Source organism: Labrus bergylta, chromosome 11, assembly GCF_963930695.1.
Source record: "Labrus bergylta chromosome 11, fLabBer1.1, whole genome shotgun sequence".
NCBI lineage: Eukaryota > Metazoa > Chordata > Actinopteri > Labriformes > Labridae > Labrus > Labrus bergylta.
In genome coordinates, this window is record NC_089205.1 from 4,562,411 (window position 1) to 4,583,287 (window position 20,877).

General features: G+C 42.0%; 1 protein-coding gene across 1 annotated transcript; it reads left to right on the forward strand.

Moving 5' to 3' along the window:
* The first annotated feature begins 420 nt into the window (after positions 1–420).
* On the forward strand, positions 421–20,497 carry LOC109992324 (A disintegrin and metalloproteinase with thrombospondin motifs 15). Its single transcript, XM_020644874.3, has 8 exons — positions 421–1,936; positions 5,732–5,864; positions 9,057–9,224; positions 10,137–10,420; positions 10,518–10,695; positions 11,190–11,365; positions 12,347–12,522; positions 13,356–20,497. The coding sequence occupies exons 1-8, from the start codon at positions 965–967 to the stop codon at positions 14,131–14,133; spliced, it is 2,865 nt and encodes a 954-aa protein (XP_020500530.1). The 5' UTR covers positions 421–964; the 3' UTR covers positions 14,134–20,497.
* Positions 20,498–20,877: the final 380 nt, after the last annotated feature.

Below are 20,877 nucleotides of genomic sequence, written 5' to 3' on the forward strand. Positions count from 1 at the left end.
AAATTACGCGTCTGATTTACAAGATCAAGCACACGGTTTTCATGTAAGAATGTTTATTAAGCCTTGAATGCCAGGAAAGTTCTTTCTACGGTGATGTTTACCAAGCTGTAGTTAACATGTTTAGCCACAAGATGGCAATACAGTATAAACAAACTTCTTCATGCGGTTTGGCTGCCCGGACGTTCCAGTGGACTTCTCGCTCAAACAGGTGTCGCTCTTTGCCTGCATTGCAATTTTCAACTGTCTTTAACTTTTCCTTATGCATGATGATTTGCAGAAATGGCATTGTGTTAAAGTTTATTTCTGCGATTACTTTTCTAATACAATGTTTGCGTTTGTAATAAAGAGAAACTTTCCAATGTGTTTTTAAACGTATTATGTAAAATAAATAGTAAGAAATACGTGGAAATGGCACAAGATATTTTGAGAATTTGCAGAAAAAAATCGTCCATCTTTAGCTTCACGGCTTGCAGTATCAGTTGCATTATTTTGATATCAATGTGAAAAATCCTCAAATGTAACCACTTTCTCTGTTTCCTTTTGCATAATGTGTGTTTGCACCCTGTGATTCCTTCTCGGAGTGAGTCTGGGCGCTGGGTGGGAGGGGTGATGCTCCAGCTCCTGTCACACATGATGTACAGCAACAACACTATTTGGAGAGTTACAAGTGCAGCTCAAACTGAGATTGCATGACCAATGAGCTCTCTCGATCTCATGCGCACATACCCAGATTTCACTTGTCAGAGATCGTCGGGTTTTACGCGCGATTTTAAAGCTCAGCAGCTCAGAGGAATCGGTGACCAGAGTGGAAACGGTGCAAGATGGGAATGAACCTGAAAGGCATCTCGGGTGCTTAGTTTCCTTAGGACGCACAAGTGGCGCTCCGTGCCATTGCGCACAACTTCTTAAAGCGCATGCAAACTCAGCCGAATTACAGAGTGGACTTTGCTGGGCACGAGCCGAGATGGCTATACTTATCAGTTCTTTAGTAGTTCTTACAAAATTCCTACTTTATTTAAAGGTGACATACTGCATGGAGGTGGATTTCTGCATACCTATTCGTGTGGATCACCAGAAGCATGAGAAGCATCTGCACCGGCGCGCGGAGCAGATGAATGACAGACAGATTGTGTTCAGGTTAAGCGCGTTCAGACAGGAATTTTACCTCCATCTCACGCCGGATTCTAGCTTCCTCGCACCGGGCAGCATTCTGCCTGAAAGCGGCTCCTCATCATTCAACACTTCTGCAGCAGCTGACCTGAGGGACTGCTTCTACTCCGGCGATATCAACGCAGATCTGGATTCTTACGCAGCGCTCAGCTTGTGTAAAGGTCTCCACGGTGGGTTTTCCTATAACGGCATGGAGTATTTCATTGGCCTGAGCCGGACTGAAGACAGAGCTGCCGCGTCTGGATTCGCAAACTCTTTCGACAGGACACATGTGATCCGCCGCCGGAGACGCGCTGCGCACTCCAGCGGCAACTTCACCAGCAGGTGCGGAGTTACACCTGACGCCAACTTCAACGTGTCCTTGGAGAAATACAAACACATGAGCGAGCTTGAGATTGATAGCTTAACTGAAACTGTGTTGAAAAGTTTGGGGAGGTCCAAGAGGTTCGCCTCCATCCCCAGGTTTGTGGAGGTGCTGGTGGTGGCAGATGAATCTATGGCCAAATTTCACGGGGATGACCTAAAGCATTACCTCCTGACCCTGATGTCAGTAGCAGCCCGCCTTTACAAGCACCCCAGCATTCTCAACTCAATAAACATAGTGGTGGTAGGCTTCATGGTGATAAATGAAGTTGACAAGGGACCAAAGGTTTCCAGTAATGCAGCTCTGACTCTGCGCAACTTCTGCTCCTGGCAGAAGAAGTTAAATAAACACAACGACAAGCACCAGGACTACTGGGACACTGCAATACTGTTCACCAGACAGGTAAGCATGGGAGAAGAGACACCCAGCTGTGGTGTATCTTATTGGTGTTGCAAAGACAATGATAGAAACACATGCACAACCTGTACAGGGGCGGATTATGAGACATTCTGTGCAAAGTTGTACAAAGCTCCCCATCCCTCTCTATCTAAAGCAACACAAATCCTATTTTTCTCTCCTAGTAGAACTTTGCAGGTAAATGTGAATTCTCAAACTCTCAAACACACAAAAACGACCAAATGATGTCATTTCTAGGTTCCTGTTTTTTGTTTTTTTTTGTATATTGGAATTTTAAAGCCTTGATCGACTTTCCTATACCAGAAAAAAACTATTTCAAAAAAAGATTAAAGGAACATTTATAGGGGGGTTTATTAACAAAATGGTGAAGCAACAATACAACACTGTATGGTTCTATATGCATATAAGACATAAGACATCCAGCAAATACAATTCAAAGCAAGAAAAAAATCAATTAAAAGAAAAAAACATTTGTTGCTGTAGAGTATATTACCTAAAGACCAAAGCAAAATGAGGATGTTCAAAAGACACCAGCAAGAGTAAAGCTAGACCTTAAAATATCCAACTGGAAAGATGCCCAAACCCCTCCCCTAAACACATGAACGTGCTCTGCCTTACTTATGATGCAGGAAGAGCCCAGGAGAGGGAGAGCCGTCACTGTTAACTATCCATCAACAAGATGTGTTCAGACAATTTATTTAATTTTATGAGAATTGGGTTTGCTTGTTTCTGTTTGCTTTCTCATGTAACATCTGGGTACAACCGACCTTGGCTGGACCCAACAGAGAGGAGGAAAGACCGTAAGTAGAAAGGAAGGGAAGGATGCAGATTGCACGAGCAAAAGAGGAGAGAGTTTGATAAGTATATAGGGCTACCAGTCCTTTAATTCTTGTGCAAATACTTAAATGCAATTTGCACACAGGTCACATGCAGTTAGGCAGATATCTAGGTAGACAAGAGAAGAATCCATTTGGTCAGAACTAAATGACTTGGCGGATTCATTACAGACCTGTGACAACTACAGGATTTCCATCTTTTTTTCTGTTGAGGATGCTTAATTTTGGGAGGATATAATGAACATTTGAAAAAGTCTAACAAAATAATGCTTCCAAAACAAAAAGCCTTCCCCAGCTTTACAGATGCTTGCAGTCTGAATGCCAGTTTAGCAATCCCTTAATGAAATAGCAGGCTGGTGCAGCTTGTGAACTGCGAAGCTTTGCAAGTCCCCCTCATTTACTTTAGTAAGTCACTGGAAAAGAGCCACCTAGTCTTTTCTTTCCAGGAAACACCTCACCTCTTGTCTGATTAAACAGAGCTCAGTCACTACATGCCTACTTTTAATCATCCGAGAGGTTTCTATGAATCCAATTAGACTCCAGTGTTACTGTTCATTCATTCAAACTCGTGTAAACTGAGACTTTCTGGAGCCTTCAGCCGAGTCATGGCTGATAATCCAGTGTGGCTACTAGAACTTGGATCACTGAGGGATAAATATTTCCCCATAATCATTAACTTTCCATGTCCCTTCTCTCCTCAATGCCCGCTCGCTGTCGCCTGCTTTCCATTAGATCCAGTTAAGCCATCCGATACGCATCCTGTCTCCTTCACTGCATAGCAACAGCCACAAACATTTCAAGGTCAAAACCAACCGGCTGCCCAGACAAAATCCTGTATTTACACTGAGGACAATTATACGTAGGAAAGTCCAGGTTGGATGTTGTCGTCCTTGCGGGGCACAATAAGTGAAGCTGCTATGGTGGAAAAAACCTTGTAACAGGTTATGGAGAGCAAGTGTTTGGGAAGACACATGGCTGGCAGAGGGAGCTTCTGGCACCGCTGGGCCCTCATTGTGTGACTGGGTTTGCAAGTTCACCATCCAATATGTGTCCATATTTACATTGGTCACTACAAACACACAGGAAAGTCATTTTGATCTAATTACATAAAACAAATTCCAGAAATAATAAAACACAGAAATAGTTTTAGGCACAGAAAAAGCTTTTCATCAAGCTTCAACAATATTCTTGTTAATCAATGAGTCTTTTCTGATAACAATTTACTGTTCCCATAATAATAGATACTTCCAATAATAATGAATAGTTCCAGAAAGTCTCACAGCTCTCCCTGTCATGTAAAATAACAAAACCCAAAGTCACAAAGCTAGTAGATTGTAAGGCTTTTACTCATTTATTTTGTTGGCCTTTTGATGATATTGATAGAGCAGCTGAAGAGTGACGTGATGAAGAGAGAGAGAGGGGTGGACATGCATGAAAGGGCCGTGGCTGGGAACTCGACCTGGGGCTAAAGCGTTAAGGACTGTAGCCTCTGTATATGTATAAGACTGACCTGAACCTGCACCAAACAGTGGTGTTTTGAGCTAAATGCTAATACCAGCATGCAAACATCCTCAAAATGAAAGGACATTGAATGTGCGTACTTTCCACTCTCCCTTTGTCATTGGACAGTCCTGCGTTAAGTGTAGCCTTAAAAGTTAGTGGAATGTTAATCAGCGACATGATGTAAGAAGAACGGCGTGGAATTGGCAGGAAAAGCAACAGAGTTTGACGATATAATGAGAATTTTTGCTTGCATACACTCTTGTGCTCTGGTCCCAGGATAAACGTCACCAACACCTCCTGCATGCTTGAGCTGAATTTTCCTGTATATATTTCCTCATGTGTTCTCACATCAGCTCACCCTGACTTCATGCGGCAAATTTAGAGAGCTAGCAGGAAACAATTTGGGTAAAGTCAGAGAAAAGGTTCGGCTGTTTGCCTGCACACTTGCAGCCAACTTCATAAAATTTAGGAGTTTTGTGCATGTGTGAAAGCCTTAAAGGTGAACATTTCTGTAAAAAAAAAAAAAGTGGACCTCTTGGAGGCCCTAGAGGAAAAGTAAGGGGATAAGGAAAGTGATTAGGACATAAAATGTCTATAGGGCAAAACGATTTAGTAGTGAAAAAGTAAAAAGTCATCCATCAATCTAGAGCCGTCATTCACAGGTTTTTTGTATACAGAGTTAGAGATATAGCATTTTAAATAAAACACAAAATACATGCCTCCTAATGAAAGTGAGGAAACCCCTGCCCCCAGTTATGCCCTTATGCCCTACTGATCAGTCACATATTTAACACATAGCCCCTAATGACTCCGACAACCCAACAATGGAGACAGATGGTCAGCAAGAGCCAACACATCACCAATGGAATTGAGCTTGTATAGTGCTTTTCTAGTCTTCTGACTACTCAAACATGTCACACCTACTGATTCACCCATTCACACACTGATGGCAGAAGCTGCTGTGTGACTATCAGAAGTAACTAATCCCATTCATACACACTTAAAAGCCGCCGACGAAGCAGCAGGAACAACGTGGGGTTGCCCAAGGACACAAGCTGTGGCTGCAGGAGCTGGGGGTCGCCGCCCCCATGTAAAGAGGAGACTATAGCGAAGCCCTCATGGTGTAACTTTACCCTGTGCCCTGTGCTGCAGGTGGTACTCATCTACCTCTCCCACTTAACACCAAGAGGAAGTGTGTGGTGGGCTTTCTCCTCTGACCCTCAGCTCCAATATATTTTAAGAGCAGTGCAGCAACAAGCAAACCAGAGTCCCATGTGCATTGCATTAGTGCTCTTTATGGCTTGTTCAGTTTGTAGCTCCCTGCATCCAACACACAAAACCTGTCTGGATCACAGCTTCAGCCCTATCAGATATTGTGAAGCTTCATTTAAAGAGAAAGTTGTTTCAAAGATAACATCACTAATCTCATTGTTGTCTTCAGGATCTCTGTGGGGCCACGACCTGTGACACACTGGGGATGGCAGACGTTGGGACCATGTGTGACCCGAAGAGGAGCTGCTCTGTCATTGAAGACGATGGATTGCCCTCAGCTTTCACAACGGCCCATGAACTTGGTAAGAAAGTTATGCCAATGATTGTGAGATTTGAGGAGATGTTTTCTAATCAGCAGGGCTTGAATACCCCATGTTACCTGCTTTACATTCACACTGGCACACATGTGGCCTTGGGTGGAAATAGATGAATATAATCTTAACTTTAAAAATCAATCAAGTCCGATTTGACTAATGTGAACCTGACTCATCAGTGTGGAAAAGTTTGTGGTCAGGGGGCTCTGAAACTTTTCATTATGATCTCTTGTGTCTGTGATTCTCAGTTGTGATCCCGGAGCACTGCTGGTTGTCTATTAAATTGCATTCACCTGTTTGTGTGCAAATCAGTCCCTCATCAGATGGGCACAATCAAAACCAGCAGGTCTCAGGGTCAAGGTTGAGGCCAACGCATGCTAGTTGTTCTTTGATCAGGCACATTTGCCCTGAAAGGATGCAACTATTACAGCCCGTCTTCTGGCTGAAGCAATCTATTGAAGCTATTTCAAGATGTTCACTACTTATTAGTTAATTGAACCCTAAAATATGTAAAAGTAATGACCAAGTTCTAAACAATTCCCCTTTAAGTACTGGTATGATGGGCTTTTATGATGGGTGTTTTTTAGAAAACTCACTCCAACTCAAAACTTCCTCAAAAACAACCAATGAAGACGCCTACCCATGAAAGGACAAAAGACATAAATGGTGAAAACAAGGTAACTTTAGTTAGTGATTATCTGTGACATGAGGCAGGACTCAAAATGTGTCCTTGGTTAGAAATCCTGTCTCACTAAAAAACCTAAATGATGCAGCATCTGCATCCTCAAAGAGTCCTCATAGCCTAGAGCAGAGTTTGAAGTGGCTAAAAATGACTAATTCCTCATCGCAATGTCTATCATCAGACGTTTTGTGGCCTCAAACTTGATTGTTTTCTATATTTACATGCAGGGATATGTCATTAGGGAAACTATAAAAAGTTCATTTTAGAGCACAAAAGGTTTGATGTGCTCCTAGATTGCATTTTTGCCAATCTGTTTCACCATCTTCCCTGACTCAGATTATTTTTCCTGCATGTAACCAAATCCTGCTCAATATAACTGTGGATAGTGTTGTCCCTTGCCAGCATATCCTGCATTCACAGAGAGATATATTGATTTGAGAGATGAGAAAAACAAAGGGTATCAGCTAATTTGAGCAAAAAACAACACGATCTTGATGTATTACCTGAGTGCATGTTGTAATCAGATGTCTTCACATCAAGACAGTCAGCATCTCCAGTCACCTGTGGGAAAGATATGATCTTAAGAGTCCTCATATCTTCAAGCTCAGTTTTAAATGGTTGAAAATGACTAATTCCTCACCACATGGGCGATCATCAGACGGTTACAGCTTGCTTGTGATCTAATCAACAGACACGAGAGAAATATCAGATACTCCATCTCCCCTTTCATGAAAGTCAACACACACATTTTCTAAAATCCTGAACAACACTGAGATTCAGTGTGATGTTATGGATGTTGTTTTTTCTCTCCTTAGAGCAGATTTAAATGACCCCTTTCAGTGTGTCAGGTGAGGAAAAAAGAAGCTGAACAAAGGGAATCCTTCCCTGTCAGCTTTTTGTATGAAATTGAATGTGCCATGATATACTGCATATAGTCCAACACACTCCTAAATCTCTTAATAACGACAAATCTGATTTTCTGTCAGATTTTCGATCGTCAGTGGTTGAGACATCTCTGAAAGAAACAAGGCTAATGCCTGAGACCAGATGAAAAAGTAACTCATGAGGCCTCACGGGAGGGATTGGTTTACGCCGTCCACATATATACACATGTTAAGTAATGACACAATTTCCCCTTTAAACGGTCCTATTTTATGACTGAAAATTCTGAAACAGATTTTCTTTCTTTTGGAAAGCACTTCATGTTCTTATTTTAGGGACTGAAATGATTTCCCTGGGAACTACATTCTCCTGTCAGGCCTGGTTTAGAACATGGACGTATGCCACGCTGAATATTCCCATGTTCGAGCACATTCCTGTCTGCTATGACATCAGCCTTAAATCAGGCCAAGTGTAGCTCGCTTTGCCTTATACATACATGTTTGTAATGATGTCTGGCAAAAGGTAATTACTGTAGACACTTAACTTTATCTTCCCAGGGATTTTAACAACAGCTCGTTGAGTTTTAAACCGTGCTGTGATTGAAAAAGAAGTACCTTCTCTCAAAGAAGGGTTTGTTTTAGAGTTGCAAGAATGCGGGTACATGTGGGGCGGCTGTGGCTCAATTGGTAGAGTTGGTCGTGGGTTTGATCCCCATCTCCTGTAGCCACATGTCTGATGTGTCCTTGGGCAAGACGCTTAACCACGAGTTGCTCCTCGTTTTAGGCGTATAAATCTGTATGAATGGGATAGCTAATACTGATGGCCACTTTACAAAGCAGCCTCTACCATCAGTGTGTGAATGTGTAGGTGTGACCTGTGGTGTAAAAGCACTGTGAGTAGTCTGAAGACTGGAAAAGCTCCATTACAAGCTCAAGTCCATTTTCCATTTACCAATTGTGAAACTCAAAGGCTGATAAAAATGTTTAAATAACAGTTTAGCAGATTAATTTCATGATGTTTTTCATTAATTTGTTGTAATTCTTGCTTGTTTTTAAATGAGCTATGTGCTAAAAGCCATTCCTCTTAAAATGTCGTACAAATTGCTTGTCCCTGATCATTCTCAGAGACTTTATAAAAGACTCCTACATAGCCGACGTCTTGTATCATTTTAGAAAACAAATTTAGAGTTTGTCCAAACAGTTGACTTTATCTGCCAATAAAAATGATCTCAAAATCAGTAGTTAGGGTTACTAGTCTGTAACAACAGACACACATCGGCTACTGGCATGCATACCACTTAATTTGCTGATGAGCCAATGTTTGTCAACAGGGCCGATACAGATGTTTAACCGATGCGTCCCTCATTTTTGGACCCAAACTTTGAAATTTTGTTTTTACTGTTCACATTTTTAATTATAAATGTTTGATTCTGACATGTAGATCATCTTCTTTTGTTTGTTTTTGATCGAAGCTTGTTTTGAGTTATAATTATCCTCCATTAGTATATGGATTCCTTAACTTTCTTTGTTCGCTCTCTCTTTAATCCGGGTCTTACTTTTACTGTTACTCTTCTCTTTACAAAGCCGTGACCTTCTGTCTCTCGCTCCCTCCCTCAGGCCACGTCTTCAACATGCCCCACGACAACGTGAAAGCATGCGAGGAGGTCTTCGGGAAACTGAAGGACAACCACATGATGTCTCCCACTCTGATTCAGATCGACAGGAGCCGGCCCTGGTCGGTGTGCAGCGCAGCCATCATTACCGAGTTCCTGGACAGAGGTCACGGTTAGTAAACACGTCCTGTATGAGTCCATGGATTCAGACGTAGCTCTAATTCTGTCCAGACTTCATGCCTCTCAGCTGGTTGTAATCTGATTGCATCCATGAAAGAAAAAAATACAGAGAGAGAGACCTTGGCACTGTTTTGTTATGATTAAAAATGTCTGCTCCGTTTGAACATGGAAGAGGTCAAACATTCCACATTTATACTTTATTGTGTTTAACTAACAAAGTTTTTTTTCTGGCCCTCTCCTTTCTTTTAAATTGTCACATCAAACACAGCCCTGGGAAATATTAACCCTCATGCAGGGCTTCAAGGCGTCTGCTGGCCCACTATAATCACAATGGCTGATTAACATGTGGCTGCCAAAGCTAAAGGCAAAGGAGGTGAACATTATCTATTGTAAAATCTCTTCATGGCCATGATGTATTATGGCTCACGCTGGTTTGTTCTGATTGGTCCTGCTCAGAGCAAATGAATAGTTCACTTTTTATAACTAAGAAAAGCAACAATAACTGAACATAAACAGTGTAAAAAGACAAAAAGGGGAAGAATTGAATATTAAAGTTCAGTAATCTGAATCTGAATGTTTCCAAGAGGGTTTTTTTTTGTTAGGGAAACTGCAGAGCTCATGAAAGTTCTCCCTGTGTTCTTCGTCAAGCAGCATCTTCCATTTCTAAAGGCCCCTGTGAAAACGATTGCAGATTTAAGTTTCCTAAGTTTAAAAAAGGCTATTAGAGCGGGCAAAAAGCAACAGAAATGTCAAGTTAAGTTGGCTTAAGTTACTGTAAGTTAAGTCAGTGTTTCCAATATGGTAGCCGCTATAGTTGGGCTTCATAATGCCTCTTTAGGAACCAATGGGTGACATCACTGAGACTACCTCCACATTTTCTAAAGTCTGTGGTTTGTTTCTGTAGGAGACTGTCTGCTGGATCAGCCTCAGAGGCAGCTGTCCCTCTCAGACAACCTGCCTGGTTCTAGCTACAGTCTGCACCGCCAGTGTGAGCTCGCCTTCGGACTGGGGTCCAAGCCCTGCCCGTACATGCAGCCCTGCTCCAAGCTGTGGTGCACCGGGAAAGCTCGCGGTCAGCTGGTCTGCCAGACGCGACACTTCCCCTGGGCGGATGGCACCAACTGCGGAAACGGAAAAGTCTGCTACCGAGGAGCCTGCTCAGACAAGAACAGCACCATGCACACCCAGGTGAGGGAGTGTGGAAAGAGTTCACCATCCTTTCCAGCTTGGTTATTTTTGAATACAAATTTGTTTACCAAAGTGCATTTTCTTTTTTTGATTCAAGGTGGATGGCCGCTGGGGGAAGTGGGGTGCATTTGGAGACTGCTCCCGGAGCTGTGGTGGAGGAGTTCAGCTGGCCAAGAGGGAGTGTAACAACCCTGTACCTGAGAATGGAGGCAAATACTGCTACGGCCTTCGAATCAAATACCGCTCCTGTAACCTCAACCCTTGTGCTGACACAGGTATGGTACTCTTTATCTCAGTACATACAAACATAAAAGACCTGTGGGTGATAATTGTCATTGATCACCTTTCCCCCAAGGAGGCTATTGCCCAATTAGACCTCAACATCTGTTACTGGGTACAGCACACCTGGTTTGTCTGAGTGTTAAAGCATGGGGCTCTACTAAGAGCGTGTGTTCTAATATTTATAAAGTTTGTAGGGTTTGTATAGTTATTTAGAAAGATTAACTGTGTCTCTATCTCACCTAGTGTAGGCTCCTTATTGTGCAACTGTTAGAATGACAAAAACTCTACCTACAGTCGTTGCTGAACCAAGTATTACATCCAAGGCCAAAATTTTGAGTCGCTTTTATTTCAGTTAACATATATCTGCACATGCAGAACCTGTAAGCAAGGGCCAAGATTTTTGTGTTGGGTGTCTGTTGCACATGAGCTGATAAAAAATAAAAGGCCTGACATGCACAGTGGAAATAACATTTTTTTTCATTTACAGGTAAGAGTTACCGTGAGGAGCAGTGTGAGGCGTTCAATGGCCTGAACCTGAACACCAACAGACTGGGATCCTCTGTGGTTTGGGTTCCCAAATATTCAGGCATCTCTCCCAAAGACAAATGTAAGCTCATCTGCCGCGCCAACGGGACTGGATACTTCTATGTCCTCGCTCCAAAGGTATTTAGCTGATTTATTCTTTTTTTTCTTCACACTATTATTGCAACTGTTTGAATCAATGGCCCACTTTGCTTCATTTCTAAATGAAATTCATTAGAGAAGTGATTGGGAACACTGTGTTATTAGAGAAACTCTGATGAGTTCCGAAAAGTTCTAGGCAAATGACATATTGACTGCTCCAACCTTACCAGCAAAACGTAATTACCCAACCATCTGGAGGCTGATTTGAGGGCCGATAATTGCTAGCTTTAGTGCAAATGTGGTTGCAGCCTGTAGAGTGTATATGGAGCAGTGCTGTCAGCTTTCATTACTCTGCTGTGAATACAAAACCAAAGTACTGCCACACTTAGATCTGTCTAGAAAGCTTAGGCATACCAATTGGGAACTGTGTTATTATTCTGAGCTTAATGGGTATCAAGTCTTATACTCGCTAATGCAACGTGAACTTGTTGTCACTGAACACCTCATCATGAGTTCAAACCTCATGGGAGGTGTGGTTTAAACATGTAGGTAAAAATATGAAGCAGACCTGTGTTTGAAAAGGGTTTCTGAATTTGGAGTCTAACCTGGTATAGTTTGACCCTTAGACGAGATGTGTCATTCAGTAAAAAGGAGATTTGTTGTTGGCACTAGAGAAAGCGGCTGCTGCTGGAGGATTGATGGAGTGGAGAGACAGGGAAACATGCAGGGAAAGCATCCCTTCACAGCTGTGGCTTGTCAGCAACTATTTATGCAACGAGAGAGGAAACAATCTTGTAAGAGCAACGCAAGCCAACATCTCGTTTACACTGAAGGACACTGTACACTCCCTGTGGTGCAGCTTTGACTCTCTGTTTATGTAGCTCTTTGGCTTCTTGTGTTTGTTTAGTCAGAAGAATGAAGTTTGTAAATTGGTGGAACATATATGGGCCAAAAGTTTCTGTCTTGTGCTTTGCTTCTCCCTGTTGTTCCTGCATGATGTAATGTCTCTTGACTCTGCAGGTTGTGGACGGGACGCCCTGCTCTCCTGACACCTCGGCCGTATGTGTTCAAGGAAAATGCATCAAGGCTGGCTGCGATGGCAAGCTCGACTCTAATAGGAAGTTTGATAAGTGCGGTGTATGTGGCGGGGACAACCAGGGCTGCAAGAAGGTCTCAGGACTGTTCACCAAACCAATGTAAGTACTGTGACACTTGTTAGTACAACTCAAGTGCCAGGAGACATGAAGGTTAAAGAAGTTATTTACAGTTAGTATGTCTCTGAAGGGCTTCCCGAGTCAAAATTTCTAAATCAATTTCATGTTTTGCTTCAAAGCCCAAGGCAGTGCCAGGACAATAACTTTGCATCTGCGGTCATCGATCCCTTCACCATCCCTTTACAGCCCTGAAAATTTAGAGCAATTTTCCCACTCCTCTTGCTTTTTCTCGGCATGGCCACATTCATTGTTTGTCAGAATCCAGTCTAAACAGGCTTTACTAATAGCACTGAACAACTCACTTTAGCTTAGAAAGCGTATAGAATACAGTAACTGAATGGGAAGTGTTAGTGCTGCTACGTGAGCGGTTATGTTCAAGCATTGACAAACTTGACAGTAGCATCAGCTTTTTATTGACATCTGATATGTTGTATTGGGGGGGGGGGGGTGTCTGTGTATTTGATTGAATTGAAAATAGGCTTTCAATAGTCAATGGATTTTTGACAAACAGTCTTTAAACCTCTTAGCAAACTACTGAAACTATGAGTAGCTGAGTAGTGAGCTATGTACAACATGTTGGAGACCCTGATGTAGAGATGTTGCATCCTGTATGTTGCTGGTTTGATTCCAACAGGTGATCTGTTTTCCACTTCATAGCCATCTCCTTTCTCCTATCAACCTCTATCCTGTCTAAAAAGGCGATTAATCTTAATACATGTCATGCACTTCAAGTGTACATTTCTATCACTCTTGCTGGAATTTGTATTGCCCTTCCAGCATCATTAATGCTGTATATGTCCTCCCTTTCCTTTCAGTCATGGCTACAACTTTGTGGTGATGCTTCCAGTCGGAGCTTCTAATGTTGATATCCGTCAACGCGGCTACAGAGGAATGGTCAGTGATGAAAACTACCTGGCAGTGAAGAATCGACATGGCAAGTACCTACTGAACGGTAACTATGTGGTGTCAGCCGTGGAGCGCGACCTGCTGGTTAAGGGAAGCTTGCTGCGCTACAGCGGCACCTCCAGCTCTGTGGAGATTCTTCAGGCCACCAGACCCCTGCAGGAGCCTCTGACTGTGGAGGTGCTGTCTGTGGGGAAGATGACTCCTCCCAGGGTACGTTACTCCTTCTACATCGCCAAGGAGAGCAAAGAGGAGAAGACTCTGCAGAAAGAGGAGCGAAGTCACACAGCACAGAACAGCGTCTTATCGGACAGTAACAGGGTCGAAGCGAAGAAGCAGATGATGGGTAAGAGGCCGGTCAGCCACTGGGTGACAGGGGGCTGGGATTCATGCTCTGTGTCGTGTGGGACCGGTCTGCAGAAGAGGCTGGTGCAGTGCCAGAGCATGGAGGGGCGTCCTGCAGAAGACTGTGACAACACTGACAGGCCTGCAGCAGTGAGAGCGTGTGGGGATCCCTGCCCCATGTGGGATGTGGGCGCCTGGTCACACTGCTCCAAGTCCTGTGGAAGGGGCTTTAAAAGGCGGCCGGTGCGCTGCATGACTGACAACGGCCTGAATCTACCTAGAGACCATTGTGCTGGAAGAAGGAAGCCTCAGGAACTGGACCTCTGTAACCTGAGGCCATGTTAGAGCTGGTAAGACACAGCCTGAGGACTTCTTTTGTCAGTCAAGTCGATGTATTGACATGAACCTTAAGCTCTAATCAGCATGATAAGGATTTCAAGGCTGCGTTGAGTAGAAATAGTCTCAAAAGCAGCCTTACTGCTCCTGACGGGGCGTCTGCTGCGATAAAGAAAGAAAGAAGAGGAGACAGAGAGGGTCTTCTTCCGATGTTAGAAGAGACAGGCATCATTCAAGATGAGCGAAAAGAAGACAGAAACAGTCGGTCCCTCTGCAGCAGGTTTTAACTGTCTACCTCTACCAGAAGAGATGACACGGGGTCTGAGCATACAGAGAGTGAAAGAGGAGAAAGGGGCAGAGACACAGACTGCTCAGAAACATAACGTGTTGGTGTAGTTACATGCATGGGATCAGAGGAACCAACAAAGACACATACAAGTCCTGAACAAACAGGTTAAGTTTTGCAGAACTCTGCAGAAACACTGTGCAGTTATCTCACCAGTGAAATTAAATTTGTCTTATTTCACTATATCAAAATGTGAAACACAGTACTGTATTATTTCTACAGGTTCAAACTGTTTCTTCACCTTTTTTCTTTTCTTTCCATACTTTGTATACATTGCAATGGCTGTTGCCAGATGTAGAAAACAAAGCCAGCTGCTGGTCTGAGTATTTCATCTTGACAAATAGCTTTACAAGCTTCTCTACCTGCAGCTGCAATACATGCTATGCATACGATCTTGAAGAATTTCACCAGTATCAAATAATTCTTACTATTACCCCAGACCAAAAAGATGAAGAGTATGTTTTTATAGGAGGAAAATAAGTGTACTCAGAGGTAAGATGTGAGAATACTCTGTAGTGAATGTACTTAAAGAGCCCATATTATGCCCTTTTTGGGGTTCATATATTTAATCTATGTTCCTACTTTTGTACGTTCACAATAGATAAAGTTCTAAAAAAGTGTCTGTTTTCATGTACTGCTCCTCCTTGCTCCCTCTACGCTCTGAGTCCGTCAGCTACACTCTGCTGAGCCCACACTGTTAGACCCCACGTGGGCCAAGTCTGCTCTGATTGGTCTGCCGATCCGCTCTGTCGTTATTGGTCAGTTGCTCAGCACGAGTCTCGGAAATTTCAACATGAGCTGCTGGGCTCAACACAACGAGCCAATGGACTTAGATCAGTGATCTCACTGACAATGACGCCGCACTGACAAATTTTTATGGAGGGGGGCTAGAACCGAGCGTAACATGCAGCTAATGCTAAAGCTAACAGGAGGATGTAGGAGAAGCCGCGTTTCCGCGGACTTTGAATTTTTGCATATAGATGTGCCTAAACATGCACAGGACACTTGGAAAACACACTAAAGAGCATATAAAACCAGAAAAAGCATAATATGGGACCTTTAAGACTTTTTCCAGTGCAATCATAATGCATGCATGTCTGTTCCGTGAAAACCAAACTGAGCATATATAGCTTTTTGTTCCATGTTGCCAAAGAGTTATTACTTTCAAAGAAGCCTCGGTGCTACGGTAACAGGCTGTATCCCGGCTTGCCTACAGTACCTTAAAGTGTTGCTGAGATTTTAATAAGTATTTTTTTTTTTACTGCCATTTCACTTGCACTGTGTGCGTCAATGGTCTTAAAAGTTGTCTTTGCTTATCAAAACTCATCTCCTCGAAGCCCAAGAGATGGCTGTTAAGATGGGGAAAATCAACTAATCAACCCATTAGGTCATTCAGATAATGAATTTATTGCTTGTGTTTTTAATGAACATGTATACGATTTTAATAGTTTAATGCAGTTTAACTTCACTTGTTCCATATTCTCGAAATTAGCTGCTTTTGTCCCTCTTTTGTAACGGACTAAATGTTCAAACAGATGGATTTGGATTGTTGTCAGGAAACACAAGGGACCTGAGGACATATTTCTGGGCTCAAGGAACTATTATTTTGGGACATTTAAAAGATCCACTGTTTTGTAGTCTGAGCAATCATGAAGAATTTGTTGTCTGTTAAAAAAGGAGAATTTTCAAAACACTCCAAAAGCATCAATGGCTTCCCTTCATACTATGTGCTTTTTCAGCAGGTTAACAGTACCTGATTAGCAATAATAATGATAATAATCCTTTTCAGATGTTGGTCATAAGTGTTTATCACAGCTCCATGAACACAAGAAGTGAGTGTTCATAAGGGAGTGCTCAAATGACAATTTAACATCATATTCTGCTTTGGGTAAAATGCATGTTTGATTGTAGTATTTTCTCATCCTGCACATGGTTCTGTCTTTCTGCTGCTCAGCTGCTTCATGACCTGAAGTTGTGTATTTCTTGAAGTGAGGTTGTATGTTTTACACCTCAATAGTATGTGTATTAGCCACAGGAGATGTCAGGTCAGTTAGACCCCTTTATTTAGAAACTCAAAAGCTAGGCTATATATCACTGCAGATGGAGCCAATCTAATTTAGCTTGGAGGTCTATAGCCCCCATACCGTACATGGGGCTTGCACATTAACCACTAGGCTGCCGGGGCCTCATGTAGGGTTTGTTAATATAGCTCAGCCGGGTTGTGTCATAACGCATTAAAATAAATTACTCTGAAGACAAATTTCCATTATGCTTTACTGGTTTTCCAATTTTATTAGAACATTTTGAAGGTCAGTAAAATTCAGCATTCAGTACAGCAGGGAGCTCTGGATGTTGAGTGATGCCGACTGCAGGCCCGTGTGAGCCGCTGGTATCCTCTGATTCAGATAAGGTCCTGAAGTTTTTTTCCAACTCATAGCTCTCTGGGTCCATGCACATGGGCTCACAGTTTATACACCTGCACCATCAGGAAATCTCCAGTTCCACCCCTCTCTCTCTATGGGACCTGTTGAGTCTCCATCTAAAGAAGTTTTTCCTCTGTGCACTCTGGTCCATATAAGTATCCTCTTAAGCAAACTTTTGAGTCGTCATTATTTATTAAGGTTTGGGTTTTTACTTCAAATTGGCTTAATTAACAAGGTAACATTGGCCCTGTCTGCAGCGATATAGCCGAGCTCACCAGCTTCCTGTGGCGAATACACTTGACAAGTACCTGATACAACCCCACTGACAAAATCTGAAGTATCCCTTTAAATGGAGACACAATGCAGGTTCAATTTTTTGGGAAACTCCAAGATCATGTCAGTCTATTGCTGCGCTGCTCCAGCATTTGGTCATTGTTTTAGTGTTACGCCTAATGTTTTCACTGGCACACATTATGATATTAAGTAAGAATCCACCCTAAAACACAATCAGTTACCAAACACATATTAGTACATTTTTTCTTTCCTGGCTTCCAATTGTGTTGATGGAACAGGGTTTGTTTTCTTTGGATGACTGTTACTGCATTTCCAGCACAGCTGAAAATGTGTGAAGATAAGTAGAAAATGTATCAGCAGTCCTAAAAAGATTTGGTAAGAATCCAGTTTTGTTGTCACACCCTAAGTTTCTAAAGTGTGAAGGCGCCTGTCTGGACTCAGTATTTTATAAATTTGCCATTTTCAACAATAGAGCAGGCAGAAATGTATTAAAGAGAAGGATTTCAACATCTTTGAGATTAAAAGTAAACACTACCAATGTCAAAGTTAATCAATAAACAACTGGAATGGATAAGACATCATAGGAGATAGACTCCCCCTTTAAACTGGGTTGATACTTGATGGTATTGCCGCATTGGCAAAACTGCTGTGTTGTGTCAGAGTGAACCTAATTGGTGCCTAGATTTAATTAAACTGCAACAATTTAACACGTTTACCAACAAGTGTTGAAGGTTGTGAAATGGTTGCAGTTTCATTAGTGTAGCATGCAGACCTGCATTATGTCTTACTGCCAGCAAGGGGGGGGCCTCTATTGGTTGCACACATAAATTTGATTGGATGAAGGTTTATGAGACAAGGAGCCAACTTCTTTCTTGATTTATTGGCTTAGTAAATATTTCCAAATGCGTTGGTCTGAATCTCTAGTTAAGAGTCTTCTTCAAATTAACATGATGAAGCGCCAAATACATGACAAAGCAGGGAAGGCTTTAGGAAGTGGTTACCTGTGATTATATAAAAAGTTATGGCCAACCAGGATTAATAGCTTGATTTTTGACTAAGATTTTTTAAGACTAAGATTGTTGGTGATGGCAAAAGACCAATCTGAAGGCTATAACAAAGAACTTGGGGGAAAAAATGAACCCCCTGGTGGTTGTGCTGCATGTTGGTGCTGTGGTTAGTCACCTCACAGTAAGAAGGGGTTCTGTTATGAGTGGGACAGGAACCTTCCTGTGTGGAGTTTGCATGTTCTCCCCATGCATTTGTCCCACCCGGGTTCTCCAGCTTCCTCCCACAGTCCAAAAACACGCTCGTTAGGCTAATAGGGACTCGTAATTGCCCAAAGTTGTGATTGTGAGTGTGACTGGTTGCTTGTCTGTATATGTCTGCTCTGTGATTGACTGGGGACCAGTCCAGGTTGTACCAGTGCCAAATGACCGCTGGGATCGGCTCCAGCCCCACGCAACCCTGAACAGGATAAGTGGCTTACATAACAGATGGATAATGGTGGCAATATTCATTTCTTCATAGGCTATAGCTTAGGCACCAAAACTACATGAATTACTTTTTCTTTCACATGGGACAAGAACAGCTGGTTGTTAAATAATGTCAAGACGTGTGCATGTGGGAATTTTGCTCATCTAGGTTTACCCTGTCTTTAGAGCACAAGTATCTTGTGTTTATTACAATGTAGCCTCACCATTAAAACTGACTGACACTGCTAACACTTCCTTCAATTCATTTTTATTTTCATATTTTTGTCTCAATTTCCAGTTGGTTTTGGTTCAGAGGGTCCAATCATACTATCTAAAAGATGGTGCTGTACAGTTTGTTTTTGTCTTTCTTTTAAATCGTGTACAGTTTTTTTATATTATTGTTTTTTGTATTTGTATACTATGTATACATTTATCTAGCTGTATAAAAATAAATATAAGTATAAAAAAAAGTGCTGACTCATGGTTAATGATGTGTCTATAAGAATTTCCTTATTGCCAGATATTTATTTTTTTTACACAAAATAGAGATAATACTACAGTCCCTCATCCATTGGGAGTCAGAATGGGTGAACTCCTTCAGTCTCTTGATCGTCCCTTTTTGCTCCAGCTGTATCTGTTATGGCAGCTTTCTGCTGTGCCACGCAGTCTTCCATCACATGAGATGAGACATTCTTGATACCTCAGCTGAAGCATGACCGCAGATGAAAACACATTCATTCATCCATTTTGGTATTCTGCTGATTCAAGCTCCGTTGTGCCGGCTGATCTGTAATAACACACCCAGCTCGGCCAGTAAGCCGGCTGCATTGTTGGACAGACGTCTCTCAGACTTGGACGCCCTCACCCCAAAGATTTGACCCACATAAGGGTTAAGTGATCCATATTAATATCAGTATTTTTGGATAGAAGATATAGACGAATCCCTAATGCCGGTATGTGGGCGCTGCCATCTTGTGGTGACCGCCTTTTCTGTAGTGGCATCTCAGCATCTGCTGCTGGCGGCTTACTGTGACAGCAGCATTCATAGTTAGAATAAAAAGATCAGACAGCTGCTGATGAAGGTATCATGCGAACTTAACATCATTATAGATCACATAAAATGCGATGAAATGCTGTTTAATATAACAATATTCTACATACTAATCAATCAGCTGCTGCATTTGATCATCTTAGACTCGTTAATTGTAAAATACATTTCTATAGATATTCAATAAGCACTTTTTTATTGCTTATTCAGCTGTTCTGTAAGGATTACATGCAGCTCTTACCTGGCTAATAGAGGAACATTATACGAGATAATTTCAGTAATCTTCCGGTGTTGAACAACTAAATACCATCTACAGATCACTCAGAGAAGGCAGAAATTACTTATAATTATTATATTCTTGTCCTTTGTACAGAGGCTATGGTTCTCCAAGCAGATGGCCCAGGTTCCAATCTGACCTGTGGCTCCTTTACTGCATGTCATTCCCCCCTCTCTCTACCCAATTTCTCACTCTAACTGTCCTTTCTCTAAATAAAAGCAGAAAAAGCCCCAAAATTAACCTTTGAAATAAAAAAGTAATAAAAGGTTCAGAAAGCTCACATTCAAACCTACAGCTGTTGAAGGGCGACACCACCGCAGTATTAGCGACTTGTCCACTCCTGTTATTTTTTTTTTGTTATATTCGTCTATAGTTAATTTTAAGCATATACATTTAAATGTGATTCTCTAAAGATGATCTCCACATCAGATGACTATTCCATTATATATTTTTCACTGTACATAATCATATTGATTCTTTTTGGCATACAGTAAATAAATTGTGTAAAGCTGTGCTGCTTGTGTCTCCTGTAGCATGCTTCTTTTACTTTATTTACCTTGAGAGGAAAGTGATATGGTTTAAAACAAAGGCCATCATTTTGGTATATAAGAAAGCATTGAGAGACAATTAAGAAACATATTACCACCCTAACCCATTAATAAGGAAGCGTTCTCTTGGCTTAGGTTTATGAACTTATTATTAATCAGCATGTGAGATTTTGAAAGATTATGGAGGATTGTGAGACTAAGACCTGGACTCATATTGCAGCAGGTGTCCAGCCGCTCTAAAAGTCCAACCTAGCAAAATAACCACATGCTCTGAATTCCTCCTGATCTCACCTGAAAAGCCTGAGCCTAAACTCCAGAGCCAGTGAACCAGATGTGCTTTGTTCT